Source organism: Uloborus diversus, chromosome 8 (genome assembly GCF_026930045.1).
Source record: "Uloborus diversus isolate 005 chromosome 8, Udiv.v.3.1, whole genome shotgun sequence".
NCBI classification, from domain to species: domain Eukaryota; kingdom Metazoa; phylum Arthropoda; class Arachnida; order Araneae; family Uloboridae; genus Uloborus; species Uloborus diversus.
Genome location: NC_072738.1, coordinates 72,510,021 through 72,527,914, shown reverse-complemented (window position 1 = coordinate 72,527,914; position 17,894 = coordinate 72,510,021). Strand labels below are relative to the sequence as shown.

The following is a 17,894-nucleotide window of genomic DNA, read 5'->3' as shown; positions in this document are numbered from 1 at the left end:
AAATAAATATACCGTCGAGTCAGAAAACTTGTTTTTTAATTTGATATCCCCTTTCGATTGATGTTTCAAAAAGCAAAAGGATTTTCCCACACACACAGAAGCAAATTAAACGCTGAACATAAAGTAAGACTGAAACAGTTAGATATTTGAGTCAAACTTTGAGATACTTTAATTCCACAACTATTGCAGTAAGTTGCATTTAGATGTTCTGTGTGCTTAGAGCTGCTTATGTTTACCTAGGTTTTAGTAAGAAAAATGGAAGATAAATGCAGTGTGGGAGAGTTGACATCAACTCATTGTCACAAATTTAGTCATGGAGCACACAAGTTATAGAAAATGTTAATGATTTGTCTGAAGATGAACAAATTTTCCTAAAGCTACGAATTGAATCACAACAAGAATTCAAACTATTTGTCTGCATCACAAGATATTTCTGAAAAAGTTTGAATTTCTGCAAAAGATAATAAAATATTAATCATCATACTACATAAAGAAGTTGGAAAAACATTTAAGTTGAATCAATATTTCAGAGAAAAAGTAAATAAAAAATATCTTGTAAATAATATAAATAACAGGCTGATTTGATAGATGCTGAATGTCCAATAAAATAATACATGAAAAATTGTGTTTGTAGGCTCTTTAGTCTAGCAAATAATATAGCTATGTAAAGAAATTGGGTAATGAAAATTTTTTGAAAATATTTTGTTTTAAATATATACATACATAAAAAGAAATGGAAAAGCCATTAATTTTATTTTTTTAAATGGCAGAACACACTTTTAAGATTCTCCCAAAGGTATTGGTTTTAACATATATGTGCATTCTAATACAGTAGTTTCTGCATATGAAAAGACTGTTTTGATGAAAAAATCCCCTTTCAGAAGATATTTTTATTCAAGAAATCCCTTTCAGAAGGTAAAGTTAATCAAAAAACCCATTCCAGTAGGTATTTTTGGTCCAAAAAACCCCTCCAGAAGGTATTTCTGGCTGCACTAGTGTAGTATGAAATGAATTTTGTAAAAAATAGCATTTTTGTGATTAAAATAAAAATTAAGAGTATTTTATGTGCAAATTATTAAGATATTTATTTTCAAATACATTCATTTTTTGATAATAGAGTGGGAAAATAAAAAAATAAGTAAAAACATTTGAAAAAAAATGAAGCAGATACATATTTAAGCTAAAAATATAAAGAACTGAAAAAGCCATTAGTTTTATTTCTTTTAATGGCACTACACACATCTAAGATCATCAGGAAAAAAGAATTTTTTTGATTATCATATTCCCTTTGGTTGATATTGACTTTAACATATTTCATACTTTTAGAAAAAAAATTATGAAAATAATTTTTTTCTATTTTTAAAATATTACTTAGAATTTTTTTATATTTTTTCTGAAATCCTCATATTTTCATTAATATTACTGTGAATTTTTATAAAAATTGCCTGAAAAATAAATGAAAAACAAATTATTTTCAATCAAGGAGCAGAATCGTCAGAGTTTGGAAAATACGAAAAATTCAAAATTTTGACTGGCTGTAAGATGAAAACTAATGCAGATTGAGAAGAAAAAATTGATGTGGATACTTTTCTATATTAAAGGTCTAAACTCACCAAGTTTCATCAAAATCCTAATCGGTGGGTGTCATGGCTTGATTGAATTGACGTGGAATGACCGTAACATTAATCTTCACTAAAATCAGCGCCATGTAATTTGTGTTTTTAAGGGAAGAACGTGGGGGGCGATAGGTGTAATTAAACTTCCAAAAGGGGCGATGGGCCAAAAAAGGTTGAGAACTACTGGGCTAACATATTTAAGTGTAAACGCAGTCTCTCAATGTCTAGGTCATTTTTGAAAAACTCAACCTCAATGTATTGCTTTTGTAGTACTCCTTGGGAGTTTGAAAGTCTGTGGTGAGCTGGCTTCGTTGTTTTCATACTTCTTTGGTATACGTCGATTCTGAGGAAGTGAAGGATCATCATTTTGTGAAGGTTCTTCTTTTAAACACAATCACCAAAACTATTCAAAACTATCACACCTCAAATTTTATAAACAAATCAAACCCTCATACATTTTTTCCAACACTTAGACGAGCATGCCGCAGCGCTAAACACTGGCAACAGACTCTGGGACGAATCCAGAAATTTTCGTGAGGGGGGTCAAGTTTCAATGGCCAGCGTTATACCTACTAAAAAACAGTATCCAGCTAAGCAGGGATGTTCATTTCTCTTTGATAATGGAGCACCCCCCTTCAAATAAATTTAAAACCCTTTCAATCCCCCCCTTTATTTCGTATGGTGCAGTCTGCGCCATGACTCATACTCCCACACTTTTTCATCACAACTAGTATTTCTTTAGGCACACAGGCAGGTGACCTTACTGTAAGTTTTGAATATATTAGAATACTATAAAATAGTTGAGAAAAGCGCACATAATACACATAAACTAGATACGGTTTAAAGTGCAAGAAGGCACTGGAAAAACATGAAAAATTTGAAGTTTCATAATAATCACAGTAAGACTTTTGTCATAAGGGGGTCAGCTGACCCTTTGACCCTCCCCTGAATCCGCTTGACTCGTAAGTTTGTGCACTGGGACAAATTCTAAGTGTGCTTGCAGCACAGTAATACTATCATTATTCACACCACTTGTTTTCAGTTAACCTGTTTACTACCATAAATTATTTGTTTTAACTCATTACTGAATGTCTTTGTCAAGGTAAACTATCATCAGACAACGAAAACAAAAGATAAATTTACAAGTTAAGAAAGCATAGTACAACTAATACTTTTCTTGATTTATTGGGAAGTGGGAGGGGGTTCTGCCACCTCAAAAATATTTTTGAGGAGGCTCGGGCCCCTTCAGACCCCATGGAGTAGGCGCCACTGATGATACCTAAACTATGTCAACATGCAATTATTTCACATCCCAGTGGCAGAATGTTTTGATGCTGTCTGCGACAAGCTTTTAGAACTTTCTAATCTGTCTGCAAAATTTTGAGCGTGGTTCCAGTAAAAAAAGTAAACAAGTCGTTTTCAAATAATTATTTTTTAAATAAGGCAGGAGGTGCCCTTCCCCCCCCCCCATGCACCTCTCTAAATTCTATGAAGCACTCCCCCTCTCAAGAGCAACCTCCCCCCTAAACGGAACCCAAAATCTTTCTCAAAATCCCTACCCCGAAAAATTTCAATGGTGCAGTCTGATGACCCCCGCCTCCTATCCTTGGTGGGCATATCTGACGTTGGCTATTAAACAGGGGTCTGTCCAGAATTTTTCACAGGGCATTTTCTTTTCTTTTTTTTGGGGTGAAAAGTCAATTTATTTTGTGAAAAAGCAAATAATTTTGGTGGGGGGGGGGGGGGGGATTGTAAAATTAAATTTCAAAATGGGTGTTTTTTTTAATTTTTTTCCGTTAATAATATTAATTTCCGTTAAATAATGGGGAAAAAAATCAAGCAGAGGTTGAGCATTTAACTCTTTGAAACTCTTAAAAATTTCAGAATTTCGATAAAAATATCTAAATTTTGTAATTTTAAAAAAATAAAAAAAGAATTTATTTGTTTATCTCCGCTTAACAAAGCGTACTAAACATCAAAAGTTCGAAAAATCCGATTCTCAAAGCGGATGCAAAGAGATTGTCATTCTCAAAGTGAAGGCTTCAAAGTAAAAAAACTGCTCATAAAAGAATTAATTTTTTTAAAAGTATTTTAGAATTGCATTTTAGAAGCCTGTCATAAACATATCGTTAATAATTAGCGACACAGTTCCATCAAAACTAAAATTAAACCATCTATTCAGCATTTAAATTTTTGCTCATACACAAAAACGGAATTTCGTTTTAAAATCTTGAAATGATGGTTTTAAAAGACTTTTTATTTATTTGCGTCCATATAAAGCGAAGTTAGCTTGAAAAAACAGTAAAAGTTTGATTCTCATATCGGATGCAATCAATTGCATTTTTCAAAATGAAAGCATTAAAAGTGTAAAAACGGTAAATAAAAAGTTTATTAATGAAAAATAATTTTAGAACGATAATTTTAAAGCTGGTAACCCTATTTGAAGTTATCACATTTTAATTCGCTGATAAATGTTTTTTTTTTTTTTTTTTTTTTTAAAGTCATTACCGGGAAGAAAATGTCTTTACACTGCATTTTCAGAGAACTTTATAACAGCACCACTGCTAACGATATGATAAAACGAACGAGCAAAATTATTCACTATGTTATTAGTTATTTCTCGCTTGCATCACAGAAATGTGCTGACTTTTTTTTTTTGTACAGAGAAATATGCGTTATTTTGATTTCAGATTTGCTTTTCCAGTAAACAATTTGAAAAAGATCGTTTTGTTTTGGTTTATACGTGCCACCGCGGGCCGCTGAACGATCACGTGCTCACATGTGCCATCCTTCTCTTCTCGCGTGAGTAGTTCATGCAAATAAATGTTCGACAGTTGCAGACAGCTTTTTTTTTTTTTCTTTTTCTCCGCAGTTTTTTTTTTTTTTTTCCGCGGACAGAACTGTCCGCGATAGGGTTTCGTTGTCCGCGACGATGTTGCCGTGTCGCGGCGTTTCTGCCACTGGGTTTCACATAAGTACCAAAAAAAGCAACAAATTAATATGAATCCCTCGAGTACCAAAAGAGGAGACAAATTTGACAGTAATAAGTAATATCTCTTGTATCATGTATGTGCAAGAGAAAAAGAAGCAGAAGAGAAATCAAATGCACAAATGCAGGCATCAAGGAAAACCTTGCTTACAAAAAAAAAGTAACTCTTAACAAGCTGATATAGAAGCTTGAAATGCAAAATAAGCTTATTTTGGAATTGTTTATGAGAACTAGAAAAAGAGAAAAGAATTTGCAATAACACAAATTGCAAAAACATTCCTATTTTAAAAATGTTAAAAGGTGGTGAGGCTACAAACGAATTCATTATGTACATGAACATCAGAACTTTGTTGTGTATGATGATAGTGAAATATTTTACAATGGGAAAGTAATTTAAATTTTGGAAAAGGAAAAAGAAAAAATGAATTTTCTGGATCAAGGTGTCGGAAGTTTTAGTTTGTCCAAGTGAGACATTTTTAGAAATAATAATTTGAAATACAGTCGACTCCCGCTACAACGCAATCCGACCTACGCGAAATGGCTATAATGCCAATTTTTCACGAGTAACGAATTTTAGAGCTCACGCAAATTTTTCGTCCACAACATGAATTTTTTTAGAAGGAAATATCAGCTTCGTTATTGGATACTAAATATTGATTTCGTGAATGTTATTACGTCCCTTTGAGCATTATTGACAGCCAAAGTTCCCACGCCAAACTAGTCTAGTGCATCAAATAACCATAATGGCACCTTCATCTAAAGTTTGAAAATGTGAAGAAAAAGAAAGTTTCTGATAAAAAAATTTAAAAAGGCTAAGATTCTCGATATGCTTGAACAATTACAAAACAAGGAAGGTAGCGCGACGATAAGTATGAGTGAATCTTCCATATGTACAATTAAAAGTCAAAACAAAAAGATGTCCGTAAAAGTTTAGAACTTAGTTTCAATATTGAAGTTTGCAGAGCAGTCTAGCAAAGTAAAAATTATGAAAATGGAAGGTACATGCGCTCTTGCATAGTGGATCAATAAAAAGATCAAGTAGAGGAGATGTAGCCACAAATTGAAACGTTTTAAATAAAAGGTGAAGCGTATTTAAAAATGTATTAGATAAGAATAACGATTTGATCTTGGAGCATAAATCATCACTAGTATCCTCATTTTTTAACTTGTAATAATATTGCTACTGTATCTACTGTACAGTACTATTCTGTGCATCATTTTAATTTTACTGCATGCAGTGCATACTGTGTTGTTTTATTTTATATCTTTTTTTCCCATTGGTCATTCAATTTTGTGCATCTTAAGTATTTCATGTTTAATAACAGTTTTTAATTTTTTAACTTCAGTAAAAGTTTAGTTCTTTATGGAAGAAACTGTAATGGTTAAAGAATGCTTTAGAGCAGTTTGAGGGGTGCTTATAAGTGCCTAAAAGTATTTGGTATGCTTTAAAAAATTTGTATGCATATATTTTTCCACAACGTGAAATTTCAACTTACGCGAGGAGTCTTGGAACGCATTCCTCGCGTAAGTTGGGACTCGACTGTAAGTGCATTTTTTCAGTCTAGTTAATTGAAATTCAAGAGAAAAAACTGTGCAGTTGATAGAAACATGATGAGGATTATTAAAGGAAGTCTTTCATGGAATCGTGGGCTCAAAGCAAAGAGCAATAATCAATTGTGTAGTTGACTAGTAAGAGCAACATCAAACTATTTCAATTATAATGTGTTATTTCTTTAATATAAAACTTTTATCATTAAAAAATCTCTTTGTGGGCTAGGAAATGCCAATTCAGAATAATTAATTACTTTTGACATTGAGCACCTTAAAAAAAAGGGGGTGACCTATATTAACCCTATGTGTCACCAGGGTTGGCAAAAACCCGGGTTTTTAAAAAAAAGCCCATGGACCCAGGGTTTTTTTAAATAAAACCCAAAAAAAACCCAACTAAAGCTGGGTTTTTTAAAAGAAATGTGGGTTTTTTTGTATTTTTTTAAGGAAAATGTGGGGTACTTGTAGCATAAGTATATGGACAAAGTGCAAAAAATGTCTTGGGGTAAAAAAAGCTGGAAAACTAGTTAAAATTGGGCGTTTTCTGAAGAAAAGTGTAAAAGACGATAAAACCAGGAATGGTGAAGTTTCAGATTTTTTAGTTTTCCTGCTTATTAACAGTTAAGGCAAAAATACTTCTCGAGTGATAAAATCTATTGTTCGTTTTTAATTACTACTTTTTTTTTTTTTTTTTGCATTTTGCTTTATTGTATTTCATTTTGTTATGCAAAACTACTGTAGAACCTCAAGCAGGGTTGGCAAAAATCCGGGTTGTTTTTAAAAAGCCCATGGACCCAGGTTATTTTTAAAAATAAAACCCAACTAAAGCTGGGTTTTTAAAAGAAAAGTGGGTTTTTTTGTCTTTTTTTAGGGAAAATGTAGATACTTGTAGCATATTGTAGCGAAAGTATATGAACAAAGCACAAAAATTGTCTTGGGGTAAAAACAGCTCGAAAATTCAGCGTTTTCTGAAGAAAAGTATGAAAGACGACGAAACCCAAGAATGGTGAAGTTTCAGATTTTTTAGTTTCTATGATTATCAGCAGTTAAGGCAAAGTTACTTCTCGAGTGATAAAATCTATTGTTCGTTAGTTTGTTTTTAATTACTACACTTTTTTTTGGAATTCTACTTTATTGTATTTCATTTTGTTATGCAAAACTACTGTAGAACCTCAAGTAGTTTAAATCCCTTTCTACTGAATTCCTGCTTAATCAAGACATTTCTCTGAATTTTATTTGCCCGTTTTTCTATTTCTGTGTACAGAGTAAGAAATATTAAACTTTTTCGTAAGATAATGAAAATACTGTACATCCTATTCTGTTTTCTGTCCGACCGTTTGTAACACCTGTTAATTTCTAAAAAATATACCTTGTTTATTCAAGATTTGTGATGTGTTGGTTTGCAGAAAATAATTCAAATGAAAGCCTTTTAGCTAGAGTAATTTCCTCTGTACAATCTACAAATATTGAGAAAATCAGACGTGACAGGACTTAGTCAAGATAATTTGATTTATTTATTGACCAGTTAAAGAAAAAAGTTAAATATATTTATTTAAAATTTTTGAAGTATTTTTTTAATGTCATTAAGAGTTAAGAAATACTATTAAAGTTCAAAATTCATTTTTTATGTCCATTGTCTGTAGTGAAGAATAAATAAAAAAGAAGTTTAAATTGTGAAAGTATTTAAATTGATTGATTTTTTTGGAAATTTCTCAGAAAATTTAAAAAAACCAAAAGTGGGCTAAATAATGGGTTTTTTTAAATGGGTTTTTTCAAAAAAACCCATTGGGTCCAACCCAATTGGGTCCAATCTGGCCAACCCTATGTGTCACTCATAATTGCCCTGATCCGGGGTAATTTTTGAACACTCATTTAACTTAAATAAAATAAAAATACAATTTCAGGTAAAGGGATTTTTTAAATAGAAATTTCTGAATTATTTAAGCTTACTCCTTGCCAAGTTAAATCATTTTATCTTTCATACAAAAGAAAATATTAAGATTTTATGGTCTTGTTGACCCATAATTGTCCTGTCTGACCCTACTATTTTAGAAAAACGGGTTACTGGGTCTGGGAGACCCACCGCACGTCCTGGCGTATGTAGTAGTGGTGCGACATCGATGCAAAACATCGATGTTAAAACATTGATGGTATTGATACATCGACCAAAAAACATCGATGTTCTAAAACATCGATCTTTTTGTCAATATTTAATATGCATTTTTTAGTATACTACACTACAAACTTACATAGATGATAATCTCTAACAAATGTTTCTTAATGGATCAGGGAATTCTTTTGGCATTGCGTCTAATTTAAGCAATACAAAAGAATACGAACCCCACGAAGATATTGAAACTACTGAACTGCAAATCATAAATACAATTTAATAGGAATAATTTTGCAACATCTTGGTACTATAATAAGACAAAAAATGATAATAAGACATGCAACAATTAATACAAACTAGTTATATCTGTGAAAAAATATATCATAGCACTTACAGTCAGTTGTATGAGAAAGAGTTGTGCAAATTATATTAAAAGTACAAAATTAATTCTGACAATTATTATTAAGAGCAAGAAATATGTTTTGAACTCTTAGTGCAATATAATTAAATACAAATTGTGAGTAATTGAGGGACGGCTTGTTGAGGGTAGATGCAGTGGCGGATACAAGTAAGGGGGGTCAAGGGGGTCATAACCCCCCCCCCCCCCAAGCAGCAACAGTATTTGAATGTTTGCTCGAAAAAATAAAAAACTTGACCGAAACCGTAAGAAGTGTATACAAGGAGGCGGGATCATGGGGGTCATGACCCCCTCCTCTCATTAAAATCTGCGGCAATACTTTGTAATCTGTTTCAAGGTTCATTGCATTTGAGTAGTGAAAATGATTTCTTGAAAAAAAAGCCGGACCAAAACCATAATAAGAAACAGTAAATAGTTCTCGATTTTGTTTTGGAGAGGGGGGGTATTCACTGTCACTCTGAGTGTCGTGTTAGACCTGATTATACATAGGTTCTCGCAGGGGTTCCACCTAGGCAATGGCGGATACAAAAAGAGGGTCAAGGGGTCATGACCCCTCCCCCCTAAAATGTCGACAATATTTTCCGTTCGCATTGTATTAAAACACTTTATGGATAAAATGTAAATGATTTCAGTTTTTGAATTCTTTTAAAAGTAAATACTGCAAATACTATTCTTTTAATTGCTTATAAAATTTATTCGTGAGGTTTTTGCCCTATTCGGTGCCATATCCCTGACCGATGTGGTATTTTTTAAACACCTAAGCAGTTTCAAATTTTTCTTACCAAAAACTATAAGTTTATTCATGTAGGAGTTGTGAGGGTCACTCTTTAGCATGAGTCCCCTAAAATGTCAGTCTGTATCCGCTCCTGGGTAGACGATAAGTAACCCCCAATATTTGGTGTTTAAGCGCATTTCTCTTTTCGCTGACTATTCCACCAGGCAGAGAAAAAACAGAAGTCGCCATCACTATCAAATACTTCGACACAACTTTTAACAGTTCTGAATTTGTGCAGTTATAATATTCACCGTAGCAATATATAGGATTATTCTTTAGTTTAAGAATTGGAGTTTCAGAATCTACTGCAAGTTCTGGCAACAGACTACCAGTGTCGAGTTCTTCCAATAGCTTTGACTTCTTCCTCACCCTCCAGTTATCTTTTATCATCTTGTAGTGATCTTCCCAAAAATCATCCTTTACACAGAAAAATCGATATTTTTTAATGTGCGCAAATAAATGAAATTTTTAGAGCAATTCCATACGTAAACTTAACTAGCGAGAAAATTGAAGCAAATTTTACTATAATTTTTAATAATAATGCAAAAACATCAACATCGAAACCAAAACATCGATATTCCGAAAACCTCGAAAGTAAAACATCGATGTTAAAAACATCAACATCGATGTCGCACCCCTAGTATGTAGTTATAGTGCACATTTTCCGGGTTAAAACAGTTTGCCTGCTCAAAAATAAAATCCTAAGATGATTTAATTGAACAATCACTTTGGTAACAACTTTTTTGTATTATTATTAACTCATTTTTAGCTGTTTTATGCCAATTGTATTAACGCAATCTTTTAGCCTCAGTTTTGGGGGCTGTTCTGATGATTTCCTGAATTGTACAAAGTAAACCTATTGAGCTAGTATTTTTCCTACCTCTTAGGTTTTTAGCAAGCCCTCCCTTCACCCCCTTAAAAAAAAAAAAAAAAAAAAAAAAAGATAGAAATAGTAGTATATGACACTTGCAATTTTAAAACTACCATTAAGTTGCTCTAAAATTTCTTTAACAAAAATTAGAATGTGCCTTTAAAAAATCAAAATAATGCTATGATTAAAATTTTTTTTAACAAAAATAGAATATTGTTACAGTACTTTCACAAAAATAGGCAGTGAGAAAAAAGTCCTGGATTCCCCCTGGTTTGTTTCCCAATTGTCGATTACGTTAACTTTACCATGGCCAAATATTATAAAGTATCGGCCAAACCGAATATTCGGACCATCTGCTGAATAATATGCGTGCTACCGAATATTCGGATCATCTGCTGAATAATATGCGTGCTACCGAATATTCGGACATCTGCTGAATAATATGCGTGCTACCGAATATTCGGTGCATCTCTAGTTATAATCCAAGGATTGTTTACACATGAAGTAAATATTCATGCTTTCATCAATTTAAAATGCAATGCATAAACATAGAATTAATAAAAACAAAACTGATGCATAAGATTCAATTGATTCGTCATTTTCATTTTTTCAAAAGTTATTTAATTTGTAATACCAAAATTTCCTAACACAAATTTTTATACATATTGAAACATTTGATATGGAAATGCATTACTATATTCATTCCTCACTCACTACGTAAAAATGATTATTTAAATGCCACAGATTTGCCAATTTTTTCTGAAAAAAAGAAGAAACTGACAAACCAAGCACAAAAGGTGTAAAGAAAACAATAGCACGGAACACCGATTTATTTTTCGCAAAGCATCGACAATTTTACAGCACCATGAAGCATCAGTGATGGAAAATATTTATGGATAACATTTAAAATTGTATGGTAAATAACTAACCTGAGCATTTAAAATTGTATGGTAAATAACTAACCTGAGCGCCATTTGCAACCATCTTATCTAACTTCTTTGATATTTTACAAACTTCTTCTTCACAACCCATCTTCAATAATGTATGAAATATACTCTAAATTAAGTTGTTTTCAGAACAATTAATTCTAAAAATATCCAAAATAAAGTCCGTTAAGCCTCCCACAACGTCCAGACACACGCGGACTATAATCAACAGAACGAAAATACTAAGCGGTAATGTTTACAGTGTGATAGCGCCCTCTTCAATCAACTCAAGTTTTTTATTTTTTAAAATACCTCGTTGAAATTTAATGAACTTTAGTAATTTCATTTCCTGAAAAGTTAAATTCTGAATTGAAATCTGAAAAAAAAAAAAAGTGCGGGAAAGGCATCTCAAGTCTCAATATTCGTCGATATTTGATTACAAATAAACATCACGTGGTATTGTCATCGTCACGTGATAATTACTCAAAGTAAAAATATATTTTTAAATTTATATAAACATGTGAGAAAATTTTACAAGACAAATTAACAGCGTCACAGAAAGCAGAAAGAAAAGGAAGCTCCCCAAAGTCTTCTCTATTTTTAAGCAGTTGGGATAAGCAGCAAGAGCAGGAGCCCCTTTTGGATCTGTCGCTTTGTTATTTCCCCCTTACAAATATGAATGTAAGGGAAAATACTACTCTTCAGAAGCAAAAGCACATTTTTATGGCACTCTAATAAAACGTCGTAGTAGGAACACTTTGCTTTAAAGCCATACTTAATAAATTATTTATTAATTTTAGTGAGCGATTGTGGAAGTTGTGGGACAGTAATGTATTTTGCTTTCTTTAATACTCGGAACCAAGCCCGGCGATAGGATTCTCGGGCCTCTGTGCAATTATTAGGAAGTCTGGGCCCTTAGATTCGCAACTCGAGACTCGAATGCGCTACCTTGCGGTGATTAACAATACTAAAGAAAAAGGTAAAACATGTCCTTTCCACGTGTTTTCTTTGGAGAAAATTACAGGCTTCAAAGAGTTTGTGGTGTAATGTAATTTCAGAGGAATAGAAAAGAAAGTTTCCTACAAGCACGATGAAATTTTACTATCATTCATTAAGCTTCAAAGCAAGTTATAAGTTACGGCATCTGTTTGTTTTACCTTTTTCATCCCCCATTAGATAGTGACAGCAGCGCCCCCTATAGTTTATTGGAGTTGCGAATAGTAGCCGGGCCCTCGCAATAAAAAAAACTAGAATAATTAGTTAATAAAAGTTAGCAGTTAAATTAAACACACTATTCCAATCTTTCCTCCATTTGAAAAATTGTACAAACACAGTTAAATTAAACTACTAAAAACAACACGATTCGATTTTTTTCTTCATTTGAAAAATTGTACAAAAGCAGTGTGGCATCTGCATCATTTATTTTTCTCGATTCATCTCGATCCAAGGCCGTATCACGAAATTTTTTTTGGGAGGGGTCCGGATTCGCATATATATATATATATATATATATATATATATATATATATATATATATATATATATATATATATATATATATATATATATACACACATATACATAGACACACATATACGCGTAAAAATATTTCACATACAGGGATTCCCACCTAGAAATTTCGTAGTAAAACCAGAATAACGCAAAACTGAATTCGAATATGAAGTCCAATTTTTTTTTTCACACCATTCCTAAGCCATTCTGAATAAAACCCAGTAGTTTTTTTTTTTAAATATTGCCAGATTTTATTTTTGAAATTTGTTGAAAAACGAAGAGACAGAGAAAAAATACGCCACAAAAGTCGTCGTACACTGAAATATTTTCGAACAAATTCATAATCAAAATTATCATATGTGTTTTTTTTATTATTATTTGCGTTGTAATGACACTGTAAAGTCATTTGCCTTTAATTTTTTGTTTATTTATTCCCTAATATTCTGCTTATTATTTTTGAATGGCAGGTATACGTAGAAAACAACAAACACGATTCGAAATTTGATTTTTTTTTTCCGTCACAGTAGCCGTAAATTGGTTTGAAATGTCTCTAAATTGGTTATTTTATACCATTCTATAGTGAAGTGCTTGATAAAATGCTTTAAAGACAAGAATCGGATCCAAAAACAAGGTAAGTAAAGGTCAAGTGGCAAAGTTAACAATGCGTGATCGGAGGTTTACAGTTAAAAAAAAATTAAAAATGCACATTTTAGAACTGAAAAAGTTTCTGCAGAATTTAATGAAACATTTTACGTTTAATTTTCACCTAAAATTGTTCGCCAAGTTCTCTGTAGCTGGACCTCTTCCCGCAGAAATTTTCTGGCTGGTGCTTAAAACAGAAACTTTGCGCTTTCCGCCGTAAAATCAATGATAAATAAGCTCAAAACGTTTTGGAACAACGTCTTACTTATAGATGAAAATAAATTCCACATTTTGGGTTAAATTGTTGTATAATTGTCAGGACGGTGGGGTGCATCTCAGCATAAGGACTTGAAAATTTAGAAATTTTTGATGAAATAATGAATCATGCTGTTCATTGAAATATTTTAAAAAACAATTTTAAACTATTAGCCCAAAATTTGGTGTTCGGAAACAACTTTGTTTTTTATCAAGATAACGATAAGAAGAGCACGGTTGCGTTTGGTGCCTCAACATTTGTCCTTAAGCTTAGAAATATCTCCTCAATCGCCAGATTTGAACTTAATGGAACATATTTGGAGATATCTGGTGGCTAGATTACGAAAATACACCACTGAAACGAAAAGTGAACTAGAAACAGTAAGACTCGAAGTGCGCTGAACACTTACTCAGAAATTGCACAAAAAAAAAAAAAAAAAAAAAAAAAAGAAAGAAAAAACAATGATATCTATTCCCAGACGTTTAAAAGCTGTTGTTGCTACTACATGATATTCTGCTAAATAATAACTTAGTAAAAAGTTAGATTATATACTAATTTTTTGACATTTTTTTCAAAGTGTACAAAGACTTGTGAGATAAAATTTCCTGCACTTTTTGATTTTTGATTTTTAAAAAATTTAGTTTTAATGTTTTATTAAAAATTTTCATGTAGTTTTGTTAAAGATAGATAGTAGATCTTATAATAAAATACCTATTCCGAAACATTAGTTCTAAACAATTTATAAAGGCCTATTTCATTGAAAGTCGTAGGTGTACGAAGTCTTTTGGGAGCCACTGCGTAGATGTTTTTTGTCTTGATGGAATGATTCCACTGTTGGACTGCTGTTATTTTTATTTTTATTTATCACTATTTTATTTACCACTACATCTTGTAGTGGTAAGGATAACTGGAGAGTGATCCATACGGAATTTTTTTTGAAAAATAGATATAGAAATCTGTATTTTGAGGCCTTATATGGGGTAATTGAGACTACAAAAGTATGAAGAAAAATAGGCAAAGTCTTTAAAAGTTATGCATTCTTTTGCAAATCACGATCAATCAGAATATAAATTGCTTGCTCGACAAATCGTTGACATTAATCGACAGTGAGGAAAAACGAGAGAAGAGAAAAGAGAAGCACATCGTTTTGCTGATATGTATTTTTAGTGCAGTTTGTTGACCACTCCCCCCCCCCCCTTTCATCAAATGCCCTACAGTATAAAAATTATACAAAGTGGTTTAAAAGAAATGGCGTAGAGTTTCTTAAAATAAGAACGAAAGACAAAGTTCTGGCCATTTGGATAATTCATACTTGATTTTCTTGATAGGAGGCAAAATTGAAGAATTTTTCAAGATATTTCAAAAAAAAAAAAAAAAGACTCTCGAAAAGTTAAAATTTCAAAGCACATTATTTGCACTTTTCAGGAGTTGATTGCACAGTCTTACAAAATGATTGTAACTTCGTAAGACACACCCGTTTTAAGTTACAAATAAATGTAACGAAATATTTCCCCAAAAAAAACATTATTTTTTTTCTAAATCACAAGTAATGCAAAAAATGAAATAGAGTAGAGTAAGTGTTTCCCCCCCCCCCCCCTCATGCTTAAGATATTAACAGTATGCAGTAGAAGTAAGATAAAATCAAGAAATAACAAAAGAAATTAAATAAATGGCAAGACATGGAACATATCAGTAACAAAAATTTATCTTGACTTAAAATTTATGCTACAAAAACGCGAGAATCATGATTTTAATATTTTTTACTCGGGACATGTATCAAGGAGCTGAATTTGGCACATCTTGGTAACCAGGTTCTCGCCTAATCGAAAACTAGGGGCCCGGCCCTTTTGGAGTACTCGGCTCGAAATCGGTGCAGTGTAAGTTTTATAAGAGTTTTAATGGGAGGAGGGCAGGGGAATGCACAAGGGGGAGAAGGGACACCGGGCCCGAGCCTCAAGGGGGACCAATGTTTTTAAAACTACGAGTGAAAATTGGGGTAAACAATATGGAGAGGGCCTGAAGAAGTCGTTTGTGACGGGCCCCAAAATTTCTGTGTACGCCCCTGGAGGAGGGCAAGTCTACCAAACTGACAAGGGGCCTGCCTAGGCCCTAGACGGCCCTGAATTGAAATGGAAAAGAGAGTAGGAAGTCCTAATTAAGGGTCTAAATTTCAAGTATGCATTGCATCTAATGAGAACTAGAATTAATTTTTCGGTATTTCTTCAAATTTTCACTCGTTTAATAGTTACAAAATTAAGAATAAAAAACTTTGTTATTTTCCTTTTCTGACATTATAAATTAAAAAAAAATTCTTCTGTTTTACGCTACAAAACATTTTGGATTTTGTGTTTCGGGGGTAGGCCCGGCCCATCGGACCTGCCCTCTGGATACGGCCCTGGGCTCGACTCGACTCAACTCGATTCGATTCGATTCGATGCCCAACCATCGGCCCGCGGGCCACATCCGTCCCGCGAAGCTGTTTCATATGGCACGTTGATTTATTCAATTTTACAAATCGAAAAGAACGAGAAGTGACGATGTCACAAATTTTGAGCCAAGTATTCAGACACTGGTTTTGAAAAACATGCATTTAATAAATAAGCACCAAGTAATTGATAACAAGAATTATTGTTTTGTAATTTTCTTGCCCATTCCAAATTTTCTATGTTATTTAAAAAAGAATGAAACATTTCGAAATAATGTATTGCTCGGGCCCGCGAGAATGATTTTAATGTGAGGTTCGGCCCTCGGCAGAAAACGATTGTGCAAAAAGTTTTAAATTATGAATCAGAGATAAAGCATTTATGTCGGGAAAGCGTGTCTAATGTGGATTGTGATAACCGTGCACTGCTATACAAGCTCCACAACAAGCATTAATACTGTTTATGAGGTTATCACTAAATGCTTAGGGCAACAAAACCCATTCTTCCAAAAGTACGACTTTTAACTCTCGGAGGGCATAAGTAGGGTAGGGATACAATATGCAATGGCTCTTCTTAGACCATCCCAAACATGTTCAATTGGATTGAGATCCGGATATCTCGAGGGCCAGTTCACATGCGTTTGAACATTATCTCCCTCAAGAAACTCATCAACGGTTTGGACTATGCGTGAACGAGCATAGCTAGAAAGATGAAGTCAGGGCCAAAAGCACCCCAAAACAACCTTACTTAGGCTTCAAGGATCTCATTCTCATAGCGATGTGCATTGACAGTACCCGCATCGAAGAAGTGCAGTGGTGTACGACTGCTCAACATTATGCCATCCCAAACAAGGATTCCTCTCCCTCCATATCTGTCCGTTTCTTTTACGTAGGAGCGATGATAACGAGCTCCTCTCGTTCTCTCCAGATGAAGATTGGACGATTATCACTCAGTGTGGTAAATATCGATTCATAACGGAAAAGAACACGCGCTTATTTTTGCTGTATCCAAGACTTATATGTTTGGCTCCACAATAACCGGGCTCTTCTGTTGGATGCAGTCAAAGGGATGCATTGAATCGGTAGTCGGGTATAAAGAACCCTCTCTCTTTTCTCTCTTTCTCTGCTAGACGTTTGTATATTGTTTGCCTGAAAATTCTTATTCCAGAGGTAGCAGCATGGTCACGAGCAAGTTACAGTGCCTGGTCAGTATAGCGCTCTGGTTACAGTACCACTTGTTTGGAATTGATTCCACTACCTGGATACTACTTTCGGTGTCACTTGTTATCATCGAGCCACCTCCACTTGATACTTCCCAGCTTCAAGTGTGCCAATGGCTCCCCACTTCAAGGAATTGCCTAATTGATTATGGGAACTCATTCCAACTGGAAACAGGTTAATTTTTCTGCTTTAATGAAATGATTACAAAATTTCAGGCACAACTCCGAGATGCCTAAACGGTCTGATTTCAGTAGTTCGTCAAAAACTGATTCTAAAAAACTTTTTTTCCTGAACAAAGTTTGAAATCGTTTTACCAGTCCTTCACAATCTAAAAATATATTTTGTTTAATTTTTACTGGTAGCATTTAGAATAACTTTGAAAAATATGTTTGTTACCTTAATTTCGGACTGAGTGTATACGGTTGAAGTTGTTAGAAAATATTGATACGTTGGTTACAGCAACAAAATAACTGATGATATAACGAATCAAAATGAACGAATTATTTTTTTCGGTTCAGTTCCGGTTTTTGTTTTGAAAAAAATAACGTTTTTTTTCAGGTTACCGGTTCAGTTCCGGTTCGAAGTACT

The 17,894-nt window shown here is 33.3% G+C and overlaps 1 protein-coding gene across 1 annotated transcript in view; it reads right to left on the bottom strand.

The window, feature by feature from the left end:
* Positions 1-11,439, bottom strand: part of LOC129227335 (transcription elongation factor S-II-like) — a 31,358-nt gene extending 19,919 nt beyond the window's left edge. The window contains exon 1 of the mRNA XM_054861878.1: positions 11,291-11,439. Within this exon, the coding sequence (XP_054717853.1) occupies positions 11,291-11,359 (69 nt within the window). The 5' untranslated portion in view covers positions 11,360-11,439. The remainder of the gene's footprint in view (positions 1-11,290) is intronic.
* Between the last annotated feature and the right edge of the window lie 6,455 nt (positions 11,440-17,894).